This window comes from Xenopus tropicalis, chromosome 4 (assembly GCF_000004195.4).
Source record: "Xenopus tropicalis strain Nigerian chromosome 4, UCB_Xtro_10.0, whole genome shotgun sequence".
NCBI classification, from domain to species: domain Eukaryota; kingdom Metazoa; phylum Chordata; class Amphibia; order Anura; family Pipidae; genus Xenopus; species Xenopus tropicalis.
Window position 1 is genome coordinate 59173084 of NC_030680.2, and position 16095 is coordinate 59189178.

The 16095-nt window shown below is 41.6% G+C and overlaps 1 protein-coding gene across 3 annotated transcripts; it reads left to right on the forward strand.

Moving 5' to 3' along the window:
- On the forward strand, nt 1-15768 carry LOC100489732. Of its 3 annotated transcripts, none has more exons than XM_004913584.4 (7): nt 1-78; nt 9584-9689; nt 9834-9941; nt 10203-10342; nt 10571-10667; nt 11038-11162; nt 12167-15768. In XM_004913584.4, exons 2-7 carry the CDS (start codon nt 9605-9607, stop codon nt 12341-12343), a joined length of 732 nt encoding a protein of 243 aa, XP_004913641.1. In that variant the 5' UTR covers nt 1-78; nt 9584-9604; the 3' UTR covers nt 12344-15768. The 3 variants fall into 3 exon arrangements, with proteins under 3 accessions (XP_004913641.1, XP_031756648.1, XP_017948993.1); XM_031900788.1 differs by lacking the exon at nt 1-78 and adding an exon at nt 122-266; XM_018093504.2 differs by lacking the exon at nt 1-78 and having other exon boundaries at nt 9466-9689; nt 10203-10258.
- Nucleotides 15769-16095: the final 327 nt, after the last annotated feature.

A 16095-nucleotide genomic window follows, 5' to 3' on the forward strand; every position in this document is an offset into this window, starting at 1 on the left:
TGTGAGAGGCTTTATAATCAGTCAGTTCGCAATTTCGCTGGATTCATTAGGTTTATGGGCGCATAGTGCGCAGAGAAGGTGAGGGAGCTAACGTTTCAGAGAGGGAGCCGGTGGCATGAGATATAGAAAATAGACGCATTTACTGTAATAATGCGATGACTTTACATACCCAGCGGTGCGCAGAGCGCTGTGAATATGTTGAGCACATTATATGAGGCAATTTAGTGTCCGCTGCTAAATGATTGTTGTACTTTGTACTCAGCTGTGTAAGTACTGTTTAGCAGTCTTTCCTTTTCCCTAACTTTCACCCACTTGTTAGTGTGCTGCATGGTACGAGTGTGCAGCTAAGGATAAGGCGTCTTTCCTTATTGTGGCTCGTTACTAGCCAGTCCCATGTGAGTAGTGAGGAGCAGATTGCATTTAAAGAAGTAGCTTGTCTTTGAGTTATTTTTTTATATGTTATGGGATGTCCTATTTTTAACAACTTAAAAAACTTATTGTTTTTTTTAATTTTTCATAGTTAGTTAAAATTATTAGCCTTCCTCTTCTTTGTTTCAGGCTTTTTTATGGGGGTCAGTGACCCTGGCAGCCAAAAACGTTTTGCACTGTGAGGTTACAGAATTTGTATTATTACTTATCTTTCTATTCAGTTCATTCCCTATTTATTTTCCAATCCCTTGTGCATATAGTTTCAGAATATTACTATCTGCATCATATTTAAAGTTAATTTGAAGGTGAACTACCCCTTTAAACCAATTACTGCTCACACACTACAGAAGCTGCTGGAATCAGCATGTTCTACACAGGCCTTTAGGGGCCTTAAACAATCAAATTATTTAAATTCTAGAAATCTAATCTAAAAATAATCATTTTTTTCAGTTCAACGCTATTGAAAGTGGCATTATCATATTTTGCACTCAAAATCACATACACAAACCAAAATACCAAAGAATATATAGTTAAAAATTAAGAAAAATATATACATATATAGATAAACGCCAATTCACATCAAGAGAAACCTGAATACACATAACACAAGGGGAACCAGAAACCAAACATTCCAAATTTATATAGATAATAGTGGTTCTTAGTAGAAACAAGATAACTCTTAATCTCCTCTCTCCAATGCCAAAGCATGTTCTAAAACAGGGCTGTCCAACTGGCGGCCCTCGAACCCCCTCTGTGTGGCCCCCCACCTATCTGGCTGCTTTGATGGCTTACCTTTGTGTAAGATTTAAATGGTATCAGTACTGAGATTAACTGGCCCCCTGCATGGTTCTCACCTCAGATTCAGCCTGTATTGTTTAAACATGTAATCCCCTGTGTTTTTCACACCTTTTAGTTTCTGCGTTGTTCACCCCCCTGCAGTGTTAATACCTCAGGCTCAGGCTGTAATCACCCACATTGTTCTCCTCTTCACACCTCAGACATTGTATGTACTGCCTGGACTATGCTGCCTGTGTATAGGCAGCATAGGGTAGGCAGAGTATGGCACATAGGGCAGGGAGGGTATGGCACCCACAGGCAGCATAGGACAGGTAGAGTATGGCACACACAGGCAGCATAGGGCAGGCAGAGTATGGCACACACAGACAGGGTAGGGCAGGCAGAGTATGCCACACACAGGCAGCATAGGACAGGCAGAGTATGGCACACACAGACAGGGTAGGGCAGGCAGAGTATGGCACACACAGGCAGCATATGACAGGCAGAGTATGGCACACACAGACAAGTACATTAGAGGGGATTATAGGCAGTTGGGGGATGTTCTTTTTTCCCATAAAAACAATCAGCGCACCAGAGGTCACCCCTATAGATTAGAGGAACAGAGCTTCCATTTGAAGCAGCATAGGTGGTTTTTCACGGTGAGGGCAGTGAGGCTGTGGAATGCCCTTCCTAGAGATGTGGTAATGGCAGACTCTGTTAATGCCTTTAAGAGGGGCCTGGATGAGTTTTTGAACAAGCAGAATATCCAAGGCTATTGTGATACTAATATCTACAGTTAGTATTACTGGTTGTATATATAGTTTATGTATGTGAGTGTATAGATTGGTTAGTATAGGTTGTGTGCTGGGTTTACTCGGATGGGTTGAACTTGATGGACAATGGTCTTTTTTCAACCCTATGTAACTATGTAACTATAGAGTAGGGAAGGCAGAGTATGGCACACACAGGCAGCATAGGACAGGCAGAGTATGGCACATACAGGCAGCATAGGACAGGCAGAGTGCTGCCTGTGTGTGTCATCAGGGCCAGAACTAGGGGTAGGCAGAGTAGGCGGCTGCCTAGGGCGCAATCATTGAGGGGCGCACATCAAAGGGGAAAACATTTTTTTTTTTTTTAGTAGTATTTTATTAGTTTACTTTGAGTTTAATAGAATCGCCGCCCCCAACCCCCCTCTGGCATGATGGTATTTCCTCTCGGGACCCAGCCAGGAGCACTCCCCACCCTTCTATTTATCGGCGCTTACCTCTGTGTTAAGGTTGGCGCTGTGCGCATGTGTAATTGGCGCACAGCCCCAGCGCTTCTGTCCCTCTGGCTGCTGTAGTTTGAATGACGCGCATGCATATGGGCGCATGCAGTTGCGCGCCCATACGCATGCTTGTCATTCAAACTACAGCAGCCAGAGGGACAGAAGCGCTGGGATGTGGCGGTGTGGGTGTGCTGTGCGGCGCGGGGAAAACCATTCTGAGGCCTGAGCAGGACCGCTGGCTGGGAGTTCTGAGTCTGTGACGTTTACAGGTAGGCTGCTTTTACAGGAAGTGGGGGCAATTCTTAAATGCTGCTGCTGGCACAGGTACATATGATTGGGGTCAAATTGGGCGCAATATTCATTGGCTGCCTGCTAGCATATATACAGATTGGGGCAAATTGGGCAATATGAGGGATTGGCTGCTGCTGGTACAGAAGGGGCAATATGTTGGATGCTGCTGGCACAGGTACAGATGGGACCATGATGGGTGCTGGCACAGGTACAGATTGGGGCAAATTGGGCAATATGAGGGATTGGCTGCTGCTAGTACAGAAGGGGCAATATGTTGGGTGCTGCAGGAACAAGTACAGATGGGGGCAATATGTTGGGTGCTGCACCACAGGTACAGAAGGGGCAATATGTTGGGTGCTGCACCACAGGTACAGAAGGGGCAATATGTTGGGTGCTGCAGGCACAAGTACAGATGGGGGCAATATGTTGGGTGCTGCACCACAGGTACAGATGGGGGATATGTTGGTTGCTGCTGGCACAAGTACAGATGGGGCAATATGTTGGGTGCTGCGCCACAGGTACAGATGGGGGATGTGTTGGGTGCTGCTGGCACAAGTACAGATGGGGTCAATATGTTGGGTGCTGCTGGCACAGGTACAGATGGGGTCATAATGGGTGCTGGCACAGGTACAGATTGGGGCAAATTGGGCAATATGAAGGATTGGCTGCTGCTGGTACAGAAGGGGCAATATGTTGGATGCTGCTGGCACAGGTACAGATGGGGCCATGATGGGTGCTGGCACAGGTACAGATTGGAGCAAATTGGGCAATATGAGGGATTGGCTGCTGCTAGTACAGAAGGGGCAATATGTTGGGTGCTGCAGGCACAAGTACAGATGGGGGCAATATGTTGGGTGCTGCACCACAGGTACAGATGGGGGATATGTTGGTTGCTGCTGGCACAAGTACAGATGGGGGCAATATGTTGGGTGCTGCGCCACAGGTACAGATGGGGGATATGTTGGGTGCTGCTGGCACAAGTACAGATGGGGCAATATGTTGGGTGCTGCTGGCACAGGTACAGATGGGGTCATAATGGGTGCTGGCACAGGTACAGATTGGAGCAAATTGGGCAATATGAGGGATTGGCTGCTGCTAGTACAGAAGGGGCAATATGTTGGGTGCTGCAGGCACAAGTACAGATGGGGGCAATATGTTGGGTGCTGCACCACAGGTACAGATGGGGGATATGTTGGTTGCTGCTGGCACATGTACAGATGGGGGCAATATGTTGGGTGCTGCGCCACAGGTACAGATGGGGGATATGTTGGGTGCTGCTGGCACAAGTACAGATGGGGGCAATATGTTGGCTGCTGCTGGCACAAGTACAGATGGGGGCAAAATATTGGGTGCTGCTGGCACAAGTACATATGGGGGCAAAATGTTGGGTGCTGCTGGCACAAGTACAGATGGGGCAAAATGTTGGGTGCTGCTGGCACAGGTACAGATGGGGGGCAATAGGAGGGATTGGCTGCTGCTGGCACAAGTACACATGGGGGCAATATGTTGGGTGCTGCTGACACAGGTACAGAGGGGGGATATGTTGGGTGCTGCTGGCACAGGTACAGATAGGGGATATGTTGGGTGCTGGCACAGGTACAGATGGGGGCAATATGTTGGGTGCTGACACAGGTACAGATAGGGGGCAGTATGAGGGATTGGCTGCTGCTGGCACAACAAAATGTTGGGTGCTGTTGGCAGCAGAAAAAAATGCCAGATTTGCCAAGATTTAATAAGAAGCTTTTTGGGCATGCTGGGAGTGAAAGGGGTACCTCATCGCTAAAGAGGTTTCAGCTTAGACATATATTGCACTCTTTTTATAGGTGTTGTCTGTTGTGGACAGTCCTGTATTGGCGTTAACTGAACCCTTTATTTACACTTGTTTTTTGTTACATTTATTTATTTGAAAAATTGTTTAACGGGTAATGGTAAGGTGGGAAACGGTAATGTGGGCTGTAGGGCGGCGGGGGGAGGGGGGCGCTGATTGAAGCCCTTGCCTAGGGTGCCAAAATACCTTGGCCCGGCCCTGTGTGTCATTCTCTGCCTACCCTATGCTGCCTGTGGGAGGTGAACCTGGCAGGGATTTGTTCTGGGAGTTTGTTAGCAGTTGGTGTGTAATTATATGCTGGGGGTTGCTGTGCTATCCACAGGGGAGAAGGAGGCATATGGTTTTAAGGGTGTGTCTTAATATGACATAATATAATTCTTTAACATATTAATGATGGTTGATATCCCTGCAGTGACAATTAAATGGGTGTTTTTTGAAGTGGGTGTGGTTTAAAATGGGGGAGTGGCCAAACTGGCTTCCATTAGCGGCCCTCCACCATGTATGCGAGAGAAATTCCGGCCCTCGGCACCGCAGAAGTTGGACAGCACTGTTCTAAAATATGTTTAGATACACTTAGGGGTATATTTATCATGCTGTGTAAAAAGTGGAGTGAAGCATTACCAGCTATAAGCAACATCACTTGTGATGTTTTACTACTCTTTTTACACAGCATGATGTATATATCCCTGAACGTATGGTCTTCCCTATATACTGAGAACCACATGAACATGTTATTATACATGTTATTATACAGAGAGAGATTTAAAATACTGTTTTATCTCATAAACTTTACCTGACAGTGTGCTATTAAAAGTTTTGGAAACTTAAATACTGGCATGTTTTGCACTTGCATTTCTCCCACATCGGTAATTCTCTACTTGTTTTAACCAGGGGAAAGTAGCCTTTTTGGAAACATATAGGCTCAGAGATAACCACAAGGCAATATGTCTGCCTTTTCTGAATACGGAAGAGGGTTTGTCATCCAGAACTTTAGCTAAAATTGGGTCCTGCAACAAAACCCCCAAATATTTACATTTGCTTTTCTGAATAAGATAAGAATCTTTACTACATACCTTGGAAAAACATAATTTAGATTGGCATGCCCTAGCATTCTTATGGAGTTTCGGCATATGTGCACTACCACTACAAAGAAAGTCTCGTCTGTCTCTCGCCACTGCCCTCTCTTATGCAGTTCTAATTATCGCAGGGGAGTAACCTCTCTCCAAGAAACGGTCCCACAATTGCATTGCCTGCTGTTGAACAGCATCCCAAGTAGAGCAGATCCGCCACAAATGGAGGAATTGCCCAACCGGGCTGCCCCTCAAACAACTGGCTGGATGGGCACTATCTGAGTGTAGTAATGTATTACGGGTAATGGGTCTCCTATAAGGATCACAATGTATGTGAAAAACTAACATCCAAAAAATAAATAGTGCTGAGATGTGTCTCAAATGTAAAAGACCATTACAAAACTTAACAAAACTAGACAGTGACTCTTCATTCCCATCCCAAATACCGATGCAGTCATTGATATAACGAAACATAGAAAATATCTATAAAAAAAAGGGTTACAATCTTCAAAGACGTAGAGCCGGTCAAACCAACCCATAAACAGGTTGACATAGGTAGGAGCAAATTTTAGACCATTCTATGTCCAGAAAATAGATACTTTACATGTATGTCCTCTTCATATAGCTTGACAAATGTGCAGTCTGTGATTTGCTGGCATGAGTTTATATCCTTTCTTGTAGCCATTTGCACCCCCTGAGTCTATTATTGAGACCCACATATCTAGTGAGGTCACCAAATGAGTGACTCTCTAGCTAATTTGGGATTATAGCCCCTCGAGGGCCCAACACATGGGCCAATAAGCTGTTGACTCACTATTGATGGACGGCTCACAAGCTTGTATGAGCCCTTGTATGACAACATTAAACTAATATTTTGTATTAATGTTAAATAGAGCACAGTGAGATCTGTACTTAGCACATCTTTTTGCACTGATTCTTTGGTGAGACATTATAACAACAGGACTGGATCCTATCTACTTTTTGTGTTGTCTTTGCAGTGTTTTATAGTTTTCTGCTTCTGTTCAGACTTGGCCTCCCCAGGGATGTTGACATGGAGTAAAGCTAGAGGGCAGCCATGGTTCATATTATTTCCATACTTCCATGAATGAATGAAATGAGACAGAGCTTACTGTGATGCCGTCACACAATCCTGACACCCTGGCTGCCAATGACCCTTCTCTTTTTTCTAGTTTGCATGAAAAAATATGTTTTTTATACAGTGGTATGTACATATGTTATGGTCATATAAAAATCCTATAAAAGCAGCACAGACAGCAGACAAAGGCTTCCAGGTGTTTCCCTTAGCATGTTGGTTTAATCTGAGCATGTAGGGGCCACGGGAGAGTTGGGTGGTTTGCAATGGGGTTTCGATAATTTACTAAGCTTGTACCAATGTATTTAGTCTAAAGACCACATTTTAAAATCAGTGGTAATTTAAATACATATTAAAGGAGACATATTGGATAAATGGGAAAAAAAGGTAATTTTGTAGGCAATTATGAATAATATCCAGTGCTGGTTTCCCTTTGGGCTAAACATTAACCCTATCTGTAACAATGGCCCCTTTATTGGAGCTCCCTATAGATCCTATCACTTCTCTGTCCGAGTTTGAAATGAAGAGTGGGCGTGTCCTAACGGTCCCTGCCAGAAGCACAGTAGGAGGGGGAGAGCCAATCGCAGCCCTGCACTCACACAAGCACAGACAGGCTTCAGTTCCCTATCAGGTCAGTCTAGCTGCTGATTGGTTCCTATCCTACAGTGCAGGGTACGGAGGGCCGCGGCCCCCAGCTTATCCAGAGAATTCAGCCAGCAGGAAGTGGAACTGATGGGCGGGGCTAGTGGGGTTTGGGGGAATTTCTCAATAAATCAGTCAGAAACACAACTTTTTTAAGCACAATCCTTCTATATCTAGAGGAGTATAATTCCCTGGTACATTCTTAATTTTTATTGATTATGTCTCCTTTAAAACAGGTATTTGCAATATAAATGTAGCTAAGAGCACTTTTAATAAAATAAACTAGCAAAATCCTTGTATTATTTATTACTGTTTATTCTAATGTATGAGTCTTAATTGTATTTAAGGTTGTTACCTAATAGAACAAATAGCATTCTTCCCATCTCTGTTCTCTATATCCTCTGTTGGTACCAAGTGTCAGTTTGACCAGCTGACTGGGTGACATTAGCCACAACTCTGCTTGTTTTCATTTTCAAACTTGAAACCTTGAAATATTTTCAACCTTTTGAACAAGACATGTTTAGTGATATCTTTAGTTATAAGGTGGGATAAAAGACAAAGAAAAAGGGTGAATTTGATACCAAAAGTGATACTACCATGTTCAGATAAAATGTGGCATAGATTTCCTGTTACACTTATCTCATAATTAAATAAAATGTTGCTGTTGAATGAAAATATAGCAGTAGAGACCATTTAGAGTCTGCTCACTGGGAAACATTTTTGGGCTCATTTACTCAATCACAATTCAACACAATCACTACTGACTTGCTCCATCTGATTTAGCTGCTAATGCTGTTATTATTGTTGTGTGCTACAAGTGATGCCATTCCAACACAAATGCAACAGAAATTCCAACTTTGTGCTTAATTTATTAAAACAAGCTACTTTGCTATTGTTTTGGTGTATCGCATTAAAGTTGCAGTGGAAGAAACTTTTTATGTGCCTCCAATTATGATGAAATTCGGGGGAAAACAATATAGTGGGTATAAAAAATAGAGATATGCATCATAAGTTTACACATTGCACTACATTTTAAAGAAGAACTAAAGCTTAACACAGAAGGTGGAAGCTGACTTTGCGAAAAAACCCCAAGTTTAGCTTCTCCACAGCTGCCCAGAGCACACTTAGCATGTGCGTGTCACTGACACTCCTAACAGAATGCAATATGGTAACCCCTAGTGTGAAGGGCTGGATCATTACTGTTATAGAGATTTAAAATTTAGGCTGGTGTAGTAAGTTCATTATATAAAATACAGTATTAAGTTCTTACTTAAATAACCTTTATTTCTTCATATTACGTTTCTGTCACTTTCTGTTCAGTGATTCATACGGGTGGCTTATATAGGGTTTTTTAAGGGTGGAAAAGAAAGCTCACACTTTTATAAAAATGAGTTTTACAATTTTCCTTTATCAAACCGTGGCAAGCTCTGTTTTTAACCTCTGACAAATACGCCTGATAGAGAGTGAGACAAAGAGGGCTGTTGTGCTTTACCGGAGGGGCCTGACCTCATTTTGGGTTGTGAGGAAGTAAATTGGGCTGGTGCCTCATTTTTGGATAAGCTGGTTTTCTTTTGACCTCTTTAACCCCTTAATCAAGCTACATCAGGGAATAGCGAGAGGAAACAACTGATGTCCTACCATTTAACACTGCTTGCCACTGCCACACACATGCACCCATGAGAGAGAGTGAAGAGAGGAAGGTTATTCAGGTAATGTTGTATGGTGTACAGGACAGAATAAGTGACTTGGTCTGGACAAAGCACACAACAAGAGACAAAGCAGGCAGCAGAGGGTGCTCATGCTCAGTTAAATAAACTCAGTTAAACAATATGTAGCTGCCTGTGCACTAATATATCTGTGAATAAAATTTCTATGTGATTGTATTAAATATTTGCACCCTGATTCACAGCTTGACAACAGTAAAGCTTCTCTCCTAAAATGCTTCCAGATTTGAATTCCACCCAAAGTAGTCAATAGGGAAAATTCAGGGGGTGGATAAAAGAAGAGGGTGGTATCTTGGCTGGGTTTGGGGGAGGCATGGGGGGAGGTGAAAAAGACCTGGGGAGGGAGCAAGCTCTATTAATATTGGTTTCTTTTGCAGCTGAGCGCATATCTCTCTCCATATTCTAAACTACTTGCTGTGTCTTTGTGTGCCAATCTATATTTCTCACCATTTTATTCTCTAGCAGCAACGTCAACACTACAGTATGTCATCTTCACAGAGGCTTGTTTTGGTTCTTGGAGGAGCTGGCACTGTGGGTTCTGGGATTGTGAAATGTCTTTTGCAGAAAGGTAAGCATTAGAGGGAAAATGTAGCAAATTAAGTAAATATGAAATGATGTTGGTGGGGTGATACTTAAGAACCAGGAGAGTGAGAGATGGTTGAAAACTATTAATGGTCTGTATCTCTTTGTGTTTCTTTTGTTCTTGTCCCAGGCTTTCGGGTTGCTGTCATTTCAAGGGATGCATCAAGACTGGAGAAGATAAAGAGTTTTGTGCCAGTACCGTGCAAAGAGAATCTCTATACTTTGCTTGGAGATGTAGGTGAGATGCAGTGCATGGAAAGTTTGCTGTCTGGTATCATGCAACCCTGGCACCGTTATACACAGGACACATTTTCTGGCATTTTTTTCATCATGCATGTGGGCACACATTGTGCTTACATGGTCTAACTTGGACAGGTCTGAGAGGCACAGCACATACCTGATTTGTCTTGTCACATATTAAGTTATAACCTTTCACTTGTTTGCCCTTGTGATGAGGCAGCTCTCTCATCCTAAGTGTAATCTTTGTTTTGTCATGCAGGTTCTGAGCAAGGGGCACAAGAGGCAGCAGCAACTTTGCAAAGTCGAATAGGAAAGGTAACAGATGTGGTGTCCTCACTGGGGTTCAGCTGGTGGCAGGGTGGCCCTCCACACATGCAGTCATTGCAGGAGCTGCAAAAGGTATGATCAGCATGGGATAGCATGCCTGATACAAGCACAGTGAGCGGTGTTATACCTGGACTTGCAACTTTAGCTAATGCTGGTTTCACTATAAATGTTGCTTGTAAAGAAACCTTAGTACAAGAAAATAAATATCTGAGTCAAATATTAATGATTTTTGTGTCCAAGTTAATAGCTGAAAAGGAATCACCTAACTGGAAATGGCTTCTACTCCTAATTTGTTTGTAGGTGCTGGAGACCCTCCTTCTCAGTACATTCACTGCCTGGAAAGCTTTCTTCCCTCTAGTGAAGGATAATCCAGATGGCACCTATTCCTTCATTACAGGCATGGGCATTCCTATACTTTTTTTTACATACAGTCAGTTGCAAAAATTTCTGATCCCTAGATAAAGTAAATCATCTTTTTTCTATTGGATAAACTAAATGGGCAGATAATTATGGATCCATCTGAACTGAGGTGTTTTGAGAGTGGGGTAATTGCATGTTAAGGGTAAAGGGGTGTGATGGCAGCACATAATTATTATGGCTTCCTGACACACCACTATTATTTAGTTAACCCTGTATCACAAAATGTTAACATCACACCCAATTGTTGATTTTTAAATTAACAGATTATAGTTATGCATGATAATGAAATAACTAAAGAACATTGATGAACGAATTCCACTAAACATATAACTCTCTTACTATCACAGGGGGTGCTGGAGAACGCCTGCTGATGCCAGGTACAGGATTCCTAACTTTGGGTGCAGCAGGGGCCCTGGCCTTTTCCCAGGTTGTTCGTGAGGAATATCCAGATGTTCCATGTAAATTAAATGAGGTGTGTGCTAAATAAAAAAAATGTGTGGGTTAGCGGATCTGGCCAGAGAAGAGAAATAGAACTGGTCCAGAAATTCTGTTAATTCTGAATCATTATATTGCTGCCACAAGGGAAAAATGCCTGAATTACAGTATTCCTTTAAAAGTTTTACACAATGTTATATATCAGTAGCATCATAAGGTTTCACCTGAACACAAACAGTTAATTATAAAGCTTTGTAGCAGATATACTAATACATTTGACATTATCCAATGGAGTTTCCTATGCAGAGTTTTATTTATTTATTCATTTTCTGCCCAAGATAGTCTTGCCTACTGCTTTCATTTTTGTTAAAAGCTAACCCCTACAGCCTTCACCAACAGATGGAGCTCTCCAAGGGTGCCTGGACTGAGAGAGTCTGGCAGCCTTGGGGGTTAATAGACAAAACATCTTACCTAACCCCCACACTGCTTTAAAGGAACAGTAACACCAAAAAATGAAAGAGCTTTAAAGTAATAAATATATAATGCACTGTTGCCCTGCACTGGTAAAACTGGTGTGTTTGCTACAGTAACACTACTATAATTGATATAATAAGCTGCTGTGTAGCCACTGGGGCAGCCATTCAAGCTAGAAAAAAGGAGAAAAGGCACAGGTTACATAGCAGATAACAGATAAGTTCTGTAGAATACAATAGTGTTTTATCTGTTATCTGCTATGTGCCTGTGCCTTTTCTCCTTTGAATGGCTGCCTCCATGGCTACATAGCAGCTTATTTATATAAATTATAGTAGACTTTCTGAAGTAAACACACAACTTTTACCAGTGCAGGGCAGCAGCACATTATATTTTAGTTACTTTTATACACTTTCATTCTTTGGTGTTACTGTTCCTTTAAGAAGCATTGTGATATCAAAACAAGTCTTTTAGCCTTTCAATTTTTTTTTCTAGAAATCCAAAAAAAGTTAATAATTAAATGTATAGGAAACATTCTCATATTTTCATTTTGTTTTCTTTATCCGGCAGATAAAGATCAACATGGGGGTGGCCACACCAGAACGACTTGGTCCTGGATATGTCAGTCATCTGGAGGTTGGAGAAGCTATAGCAACGGTAGTAGAGAAAAGGCATGTTTCGCATACTGTGCTGTGCGTCAATTCTACCACGGACCTTAAAACCCTTATCTTGGAAGGAAAGCTGTAATATATGGGACAGATTCGACATTATGACATAACCAGTCACCCTTGCTAAATATCCCTGCTCTCCCAGTGTGAAAAATTCAGGCACAGCTGCCAATACATCATACTTCCTTCTATGAACTGTACAAAATGACAACATCTTATCCAAATCTGGCTAAATGACAGAGAGCTCCAAATAATGTCTGGATGGCCATCTCCCATAGACTTCATTTTAATCAAATACTTCAAATTTTTAAAGCAGGTTTAAAGTATGGTGAGAAGTATGGAAGAATCCCTTATGTGAAAAAGCCCATGTCTTGAGCATTCTGGATAACAGGTCCCATACCTGTATATTGCTTTTAATGTTCTCGTGTGTAAAGGTTGTTCTTTTATAATGACTCCCTAGTACTATACCTAACAGACATCTTTTTACAATCACTCTTAGCAGCTAATCACAGCAATGTTTATTGATGACAATTTATCTATAACACACGTTTGTGATATCTGAAATGAATGCAGTTTACATAGGACACGATCCCTTGTCTAGCTATAGGCATAATCCAACTCCCCCTTATCTGACTTCTCAAGCAGGATCTAATTTTTGTATCCTTTTTTCAGCTGTGCATAGTATTACACTGGTCTGGCATTACATATATATCCACTAAATGTTTTATGTAACATGTGATTTATGTTTTAGAGACTTTACCCCGCTGCAACATAGGAAAAAAAAAAGTTACCCAGGGTGTCCTACAGCCGCCCTGTCATTGGGTTGTAAGATCTCAAGGCAAACTGCACATGACACAAAACCTGAAAAAATTCACATCCAAAGTTTTTTGGAGATTTACAGTTTGAGTAACTCTGTAAAACTAAGGGACACTGGTGCCTTCCTGCCAGAAAATCACTTTATTGGTGGTGGGAAGGCATTTCGGGAACATTAGTCACCTGTGGTAGCCAACAAAATAGTACTCTAGGTCAGAGATCCCTGGGGGTGGTTCACCTTCAAGTTTTAGTATGTTATAGAATGGGCAGCTCTAAACAACTTTTCAATTGGTCTTCATTTCTTTTTTTTTTTTTTTTTTTTTTTCAGTTATTTGATTTCTCTTCTATTTCCAGATTTCAAAAGGGGGTCACTGACCCCAGCAGCCAAAAACTATTGCTCTTTGATGCTACAATATCATTATTTTTACTTACTTAGATTACTTACCATCTCCAATTCATATCTCAGTTTCTCATTTAAACCACAACCTGGTTGCTAGGGTAATTTGGACTCTAGCAACTATATAGCTGCTAGAATTCCAAACTGGAGAGTCCCTAAATAAAAAGCTAAATAACTAAAAAACCACAAATAAAAAAATGAAGACCAAATGCAAATTCTTTTAGAATGGCACTCTCTACAACATGCTAACAGTTAATCTAAAGCAGAACAATCACTTTAAATAATAAAACACGTAGATTTGTTTTCCTGCAATTTAATTATCACCGAGGCACAACCATTTTTTTTGTCGGCATCCAGAGAGAAGGTTTTGCGCACTAAATTCTTCTACTTGCATTAAAAGCAGTAATATTAGTCAGATGTTACACAGTATATGTATTTTAATGGAATTATACACTCATAAAGGCAAAATAAATAGCATAAAAAGAAATCATTGTGGTAGCATATTTGTTTAAAGACATGTATGGGACATGGAGGCACATTATAATTAAACTATGAGGTAATACAGATATCTCATTAGAGCCCATAGCTTGGCTGGTGGCCATAAAAGACTTTGGAGGACCATCTCAGAGTACAAATGTGGTAAGTGTGCAGCAGCCCCCAAACACCTCTGTTTCCAAACTGTTAGGTTGCCTTCCCATAGAAAACCAAATAACTGAAAGAAGGGAGGGTAACATAGGCAATGTGAAGGCCATTTAGGTTGCAGTCTAAAGGAGAATGCTTATTTGCTGTTAGATATTTGTAAAAGCACATCCTGATGATAACCTAAGGTTACATTTCGGGAGACTTACTTATTTCTGTGCAAGATATTCTTGGATTTACAGCAGGATGACTAATCTAAAAACATTTTGGGGAATGGTGATCCCATTGATTAGTTTCTGGTCCTGTTACATGGAAAAAACAGCAGTGATAATTCCCCATTAGACAAAACCCAGGTTATAGATATGTGTTAAAAGACATTAAATCTTTCCCAATGATACAGAGTGACAAAGTAGGGGTACTGTAATTTACAATATGCCTGAGAAGTTATAGGTTTGTCCTCAAAATGGCAAAAGTGGAAGCTCCTAAATTCTGAAAAAATGACAATACTAGGAGGGTCGCTTAACAATTACAGATGGTTCTGATCAATTTGCTTTGGCACAGCATTCTTTAACAAATAAAAGATCTCAGGAAAGACTCGCGTGCAGCCTGTCCTATGGGTCTAGGAGGCCTGCCAGAAGTGCAGAGCACTAGCAGCTTCCCTAAGCTTGTGGCAGTGCAAGACTCAGCCTTAATTAGAAGCAGAGGGATCTCCCGTTGTCTCAGAGGGATGCTCATGCCAACTATTCAAAGCTTGGGAATCATCCAGCACACATTTAGGAATTATGGAATGCAGTCCTTGTTAAATATGTTGTAAATTGTTAGACACGGAGCAGCATTCTTTTGTAATGCAATTCTGTGTGAAGATTTCGTAGTTTAGCTAATGGCAGGGGCACTGCTGCCATGAGGTGAGTTGAGAAACTTGCCTTTGGCAGCAGCTCCCCTGTAGTTACCAGGGGCAGCAAATGCCTCTCCTGGTAGCTTCAAGAACTGAAAGAGAAAGTCAAATGCCTCCATGGAAGCAACACACTAGGAAACCATGGCCACCAGGGCATGTTGCCTGTAATTTCCCTAGTAGGATGTACGGATCAATGGTCAACCCACACCTGACCTTAATCTACCAGCTCCCAAAACCTACCCAACCAAGCTAGCCATAACTACTTACATATATGCACCGGACATGCCTATTTTTTATGTCACTGGAGAAGGTGGGGCAACGCCGGTATGAGTAAATAAACAGCAAAGCCTGAAGGCAGAAGCAGGGCATAATAATGTCGCTGGTGGCTTCAGGCAGGGCCGAACATCACTAAACCCTAGCATAAATGTGCACTATTGCATACTTTTTACCAGAGCAAGTTGGACAGGTACACATTACTAGGAGCATTTATGGGTTCAAGTACCTCTGTGAATAGTATCTATTCTTGCCTATTTTACTTGCACTCCTAAATGATCTCTATTACACTGTTTTTTCATGCAAATTTTGTGCACAAATGATAAAAAGTTCGGAAATGTCACGTGTATAAATCTGTAATGCTAGCACTGCACTTTTAGGGACAGTAAGAAAACTGTGCAGCATGTGCATTCTCTACTCCTTTGTTGTGCAGCATTGCCACTAACTATAACTACATTAAAATAAAACATACAAACTATTTCAACTCCTTATAGGGCTTGTCTGAAAATACTTCTCTGGTTTTTATTCAATAGACTGCCACAAATGTCATCTGGGAGTACATTGAGTCTATTTTTATGACTTATTGGTTTAAAATAGATTTACTTGTAATCCAGTTAATATGCTTGTTTTCTCATTATTTTGGCAATTTCTATTTTAGACACACTGAGTTAGCAATTGATGTGGGAAGTATAATTAGAGGAACCAGCTGAAAATGTTTTTTTCACTAGAAGAGTATGTTCCTTAATACTTGAATATTGCAGTACTACACTGGTTTAGACGTCGAACATACTAAAACTACCTGTTTAAGGTCAGA